General features: G+C 44.5%; 1 protein-coding gene across 1 annotated transcript in view; it reads right to left on the reverse strand.

The window, feature by feature from the left end:
• csmd2 (CUB and Sushi multiple domains 2) overlaps nt 1–6,000 on the reverse strand; it is a 242,171-nt gene that overhangs the window by 132,452 nt on the left and 103,719 nt on the right. Inside the window, 1 exon segment of the mRNA XM_060042704.1 lies at nt 3,610–3,734. Coding sequence (XP_059898687.1) covers nt 3,610–3,734 — 125 coding nt within the window.

Genomic DNA, 6,000 nt, shown 5'->3' on the forward strand with positions numbered 1-6,000 from the left:
CGACAATTCCACCAAAGTCAAACATTCTGATCCAGCCACTTTGGGATTTGATCCACGGATGCAGGATTACCCTTCCAATATCTTCGAAACCAGTCAGCAATTATCTGACTTGTTGAATTTATCTAAAAAGAGGGATCTGCATCTCATCTCACGTATGAGGGCATCACCAGTTCCAACTTTCAGCTCCGAGGATGTTTTGCGAAGGAAGAGTACAGCAGTGTTTTGTTTACAAACCATCATTAACCCAAGTGTCATTCATACTGACTCTGGCTGAAGTGCCCTCCAAGCACTTCAGTTGGCATTCGAGCTCAGTGGTTAAAACAACCCTGATTGAGAAGCTAATGAGCGAGGCCAGTGAAGCTGTGAATCAATGATAAGAAAAAAGGCAATAGTTTAAAAATCAACCAACATTCATAGCTTCTGCACATTCAAGTAATGCTATAGTTACTGCCTTGATTTTAATGATACACTTTAGCAATAATTTGACTTTAGAAGGACGTCGTGCCATTTTTTTCTGCTTAAAGCCCCGGAGCTCCTATCAAAAAGATCCCTGTAAAGAAAACCTTAATTAAAGTTCACTTTTACGTCCTTTATAAGGGACATTTAACAAGTGTGTGTGTGTGTGTTCTTGAGCGAATAAGGGCGTGTGTGGCTTTAAAGGTCAGAGATGAGGGACAATAGGAGCGGACTACATGCACAATAAGTGTAAGCGGCCGACATTCTGACTACATACACATACACACACACAAACAGACACACACAGACACACGTTGATCTCCCTACATGACTTGTACGAGCAGTCACATGACCTTCTGAGGACATAAGGCCGGGGGTCGTTGTGCTAGGGTGTGTCCCATGTTTGTCACATGGTCCTCCGGCTGGACAGCGACGCAAACTCTTTACCCAATGTTGAAGTAATTATTTTAAGTGGGTGACCTTAGATCACCTTCCACGGTAAATAGAAATCCAACTAAGAGTGCTACAGGAATGCGGCTAACACACGCGCACATTTGTTCCTCTTCTTCAGCGATACTAACTAGCACCGGTACTGATCAACTGTCTCGTGTCATTTCTCAAGGTACCCCGGTGTGACCAGAGGGCTGCAGCGACAATGAGTCAGAGACTTGCACCGTTTCCACCTCTGGAGGAGGTACGAACGACGAGACACCGAGCGATTAATCATTTTCTCCATTAGCACTGCCTCCGGCAATAGCCCTGTTGCATTTAATGGTGACGAACACGGGCGACGCACACTTAATACATGTTCATGTTATTATTCGTGTACATTGTCACATTTTGTTTTTAATGGTCTGCTGCTGTATAAAGGCATGCCGTGTGGATGTTGAAGTCCGTTAGCAGCCGTTATCTTTCTAGTGTAGATAACGGAGGGGAAGGGGTGTCAGTTGGGGTGACCAGGGTTCCTGCAGCAGGGGCCAGTAGCCTTTTTTATCCTTGTGATTCTCCTAATGTGTTGCTTCGTTGTCATGCTAACCAGCTGATGGAGAGAGGCTTTAAACGAGAAGACGGGCATCCAATCCATCCACCCCCATAATCCCTCAATGTTTGGGCCCCCCCAACCCCTTCATTTTCTTTAGTGGTATAATCCCATTTGGCCTTAAATTGGATCACTCTTTAAGACAAGGGATGGGGGAGACCCTGAAAAACTGGATTTCTCCGAACACATTAAGCTGAACAGCGAGAGATGTTCCCATAGGCCACAATGAAGGAGATGAAGTGGCCAGGTGATTTCATCAGACAACTTTGTCCAGCAGCAGGTTGTTAAGGGTAACTGATTAGAGGGAGGTTGCGCTGAAACTGGCACAAAATGGCCGACATATATCTCACTGTTGAAGAAGGGCAGCGGACAGAAAGTGGACAGAAAATGATGAGGTTTTGCTATTTGGAAGAAAATATGTCATTGCATAGGGCCTCAATGAAATTAAGAACCATCCTTTCCAATGTTTGTGCGACACTTTAACAATAATGGACGCAATTTATTTTGAGAAAAGGCAGAAAAGTGATGAAAGATGAAAACGGATTTGAACCGCTTTGAAACACTAACGCAACCATAAAATTGCCCGGAAAAATAATAAATAATAACTACCCCCCTTAGTGAACGTCAAGGACACTTTTGTACACAAGCACTTCTGATGACTAACCCCGACGCTGAAATTATGAATTTCTCTGCACAACAGAAGATCAAGCCATGTTTTCTTTAATGACTTTTTTTCCCCACAGTTAACTGGGCAATTACAATTACGTGGCACTTTTGAAATAATGACCAAGCGTTTAGTTTGTCTGAATCAATGGAACAAGACAAACAACCGACCCCAGTTGCTGCATTCGTCACTTTCACAAAATAGAGACTGATTTGCACCCCAACAAGCTTTCGCACCCAAACGCAGCCTAATTTATTATTATTCTCATCATTCTTTTTATTATTTTTATCTTATTGTACAGCACTTTGGTCAGTGTATGCTGTGTGTAAATGTGCTCTATAAATAAAACTTACTTACTTACTTACTTACTAATGACTTCGGCCACAGTCGGCAAATCTTGCTTAATGATGACGATCACGCTTTATCGCAGGCTATACCAAAGCTATGCCAATGCAACCCCAATTTGAAAAGTGTGCGACGTCAGCGTGTCTGTGTGTACGTGTGTCTGTGTGTGTCTCTGTGTGCAAGGTCGTTCTGTGTGATCGTTTGTACGACTGTGTCTTTGTATCCGTTTGTGCCTTGTGTAGGTTTATGGCCTTATCACTTTAATAATTTCCTTTTCATTATAAGTCCTTTTCAGCGTTGCCTATTTTCCCTCTTGTTCATCCCCTCCGACTCTGTGGAGACGTAGTGGGGGGGGAATGAGCGAGGATACAAGGACTAAAACCAGTTGGTAAACAACTTAATGAGGTTCCCTCACCAGCATTATGCTCGGACATAAGGCATATAGCGGCTAACAAAGAAGTTGGGAAAGTAAGTGGTGAAAGCATAGAATAAAATTACAATTTAAATCACAAGCTTTTGGAAATGATTATCTTAATTGGAACTCAATGTTTACCACCAGGGAAAAAATACAACTCAATTGAACCAACCAATGGAGATATCTTATCTCAGCGTTTGCAATCTCAAATGACAGCTAATCATTGCATTCCCTTCCACCAATGGCTTTTGTTGATGTGACCGTTCTGGTTAGCAAACATGCCAGAGGCACACGACGCCAGTCAATTAAGAGTCCCGTTCGACAACTACTCCGACTCTGACATTTATCTGGAAGGAGAACTTTAAAATAAGATATATCCTAAGCCAGCAGGCATCCCCCGGACACAGTGCAGAGGGGCATGACTGGTGGCTTCCCCCGTCACCCGAGTGTTCAGAAGAATGTGGGTGATGTGTCCAATGTGTCCAACTGCTACGCCATCGGCGCTTACAGAAGGAGCAAACACAATCCAGTGGGTAGGGAGGCCGGGGCCGGTGGAAAAAGTCGTGCCTGTCCCCCAAACCGAATATAGTAAGACATCTCCCCGCGCATAACGCGCAGACTGACAGATAAGACACGCACCGTCCGCATTGAGTGGGACGTGGGGAAGGAAGCCATTAATTGCCAGCCTACCTCTGCAGATGGGCCGGTCGTCGCTCCATCCCACGTAGCTGTCGGTCACCCGCAGGCAGCTGATGCTCTTCGAGCCCTGCAGCTCGTAGCCCTCGTCGCAGGAGAAGTGAACAGTGGCCCCCCGTCTGCAGGCGGAGGGGTTTGCATAAACACCGGGGCAATGAGTCAGACGTCAAGATCGACCTAGCAGCTTACTTGGTATGGGTAGCAGATGGTGCTATCCATACCATTCATTGTTATGTTTGCATGTCTGTTTTTTTTTTTTCTCTTTATTTTCCTATCCAGCTCCCTTCTGTCCGTCTCCTCTGTCTCCTTTTTTCTTCAGTGTTTTTTTGTTGCTGTTGTTCTTAAGCCCAACTGAATGATACCTGGAACAGGTGGAAGAGACAGGGTTGGAGAGGGGAGCCCAGGTTCTATCCTGTCAGGTTGACGGCACAGAATCACTCCCTCCCCCTCTCCCTCTCCCTCTCCCTCTCCCTCTCCTCTCTCTCTCTCTCTCTCTCTCTCTCTCTCTCTCTCTCTCTCTCTCTCTCTCTCTCTCTCTCTCTCTCTCTCTCTAGACAGGCCTGTATTAGTATTTCCTACGTTTCATGGCTTTCACTGGCTTATCCCTAAGCATGCCTGGTTCAACTGTTTACCGATTACCCACTCTTCAATAAATAAATAAAAAGTGTAAGCTAAAGCAGCAAGATGGTCTACCAGACACGTTGCATTATGGGATACCGTTGGTATGCCACAATTCCCAAAGTACTAATTTGTCTGTGTTAGGGAACACAATTGATACAGAAAAAGGATCAGACAGAGAAGAGCTTTGATGGGGCCATCTGTAACTTGTACATCCCACAGGGATAGCCTATTAGTGTGCTGCGACTCGATATGCAGACCATTTGTTTGTGTGTACACATTTCTCCATTCGGCCTCAGCCGATGGGATTCTACAGGTGAAGGTTACAGGGAGAACTTGGGATATGAAAGAAACAGCATCGGAAATAGCATCGGAATAGCGGATTTAACTCCAACCGGAGCGAATTTAAATATAGAGGAAGAAAATGGATGGACACAGTTCGTTACTATGCTGAAGACATTAGAAGAGAGTTTGTTAGATTCAATTTTGGCCCATTTTGGAATTTATTGAGAAAATTTTGAACCTTTTTACCTCTCATTACCATCCCAAATGTACTCAATCTCAAGTGGTTTGCAATAATTCCTTCTGTCCTCCCGTCTCCTACCTGAAGTCAGCGCCTTTCCGTTTCCCTCGGTCCGGAATCCCAGGGTCTGGACACATGTTATGCCCCTGTGCTACACCCATCTGAGACACTGGCAGGGGGGGAGAGACAGAGAGAGAGACAGAGACAGAGACAGAGAGAGAGAGAGAGAGAGAGAGAGAGAGGGATGCAAAAAAAAAAAAAAAATCAATACCTTATCCTATAAAAAGAGCAATCTAGATTTAATGATGTGGTGAGAGAACCTCAGTTTATATACAATAAATGCCATATTCTCACGCATAAAACATGCCGGACAATCTTTATTGCAAATGTCATTAGCATTTATGTAACCGTTAATATGCTGTATGGTTTAATTATTTTCCTGCATAACACTTTTCCAAGTAGTTAATTTGGATTTCCCATGCACTTTCCCCGTGACACTGCAGGGAGTTTAAATGACAGTGGTCCAGTGGTTTGGGGCCAACCGGGCGAAGCCATCTGATAGACAGGGCGGGGTCAATAACCTGGCGGGCGGTGCCAGGACATTTTGACACCTGCTGATTGGCCCAAGCGTCTGTCGGGAGGCTCATGAATAATAGATGAGAGACCCACAGGTGTCAGGAACACTGTGGTCCCGAAGAGTCGATTTCAATAAGAGCACAGAACCGGTGAGGTGGAGGGAAACGGGCAAATTATTAAGTATTCACGGCAAATATCAACGGAAATACAACAGGGAAAAAATAAAGCAATAAACAAAGTGGATATGGGAGGGTATCCAAAAGCCTAAAGCAAATGGGAACATGAAACATGAAAATAACCTGAAGTTTATGATGTTTTTTTAATATATATATCAGGGGGAGGAAGGGCGGGAGTTTAGAAGATAAGATGAATAGGTGGAGAAAATAAATTGAAAAGGGACCCAAAGGCAACAAGAATATCATGACTGCGGCACTTGTCTGATCCACACCTTGTTCTGAACCTAATTACTCCATTTACACACTGTGCGTACCAGGCCACCGTGGTGCCTCCACACACACACACACACACACACACACACACACACACACACACACACACACACACACACACACACACACACACACACACACACACACAAAGAAATATGTGAAGGAAAGAGAGAAAAGAATGTCTAATCTTTCTTCTCTGCTAAGCAGCTTTCCTTTTCC

Source organism: Gadus macrocephalus, chromosome 22 (assembly GCF_031168955.1).
Source record: "Gadus macrocephalus chromosome 22, ASM3116895v1".
NCBI lineage: Eukaryota > Metazoa > Chordata > Actinopteri > Gadiformes > Gadidae > Gadus > Gadus macrocephalus.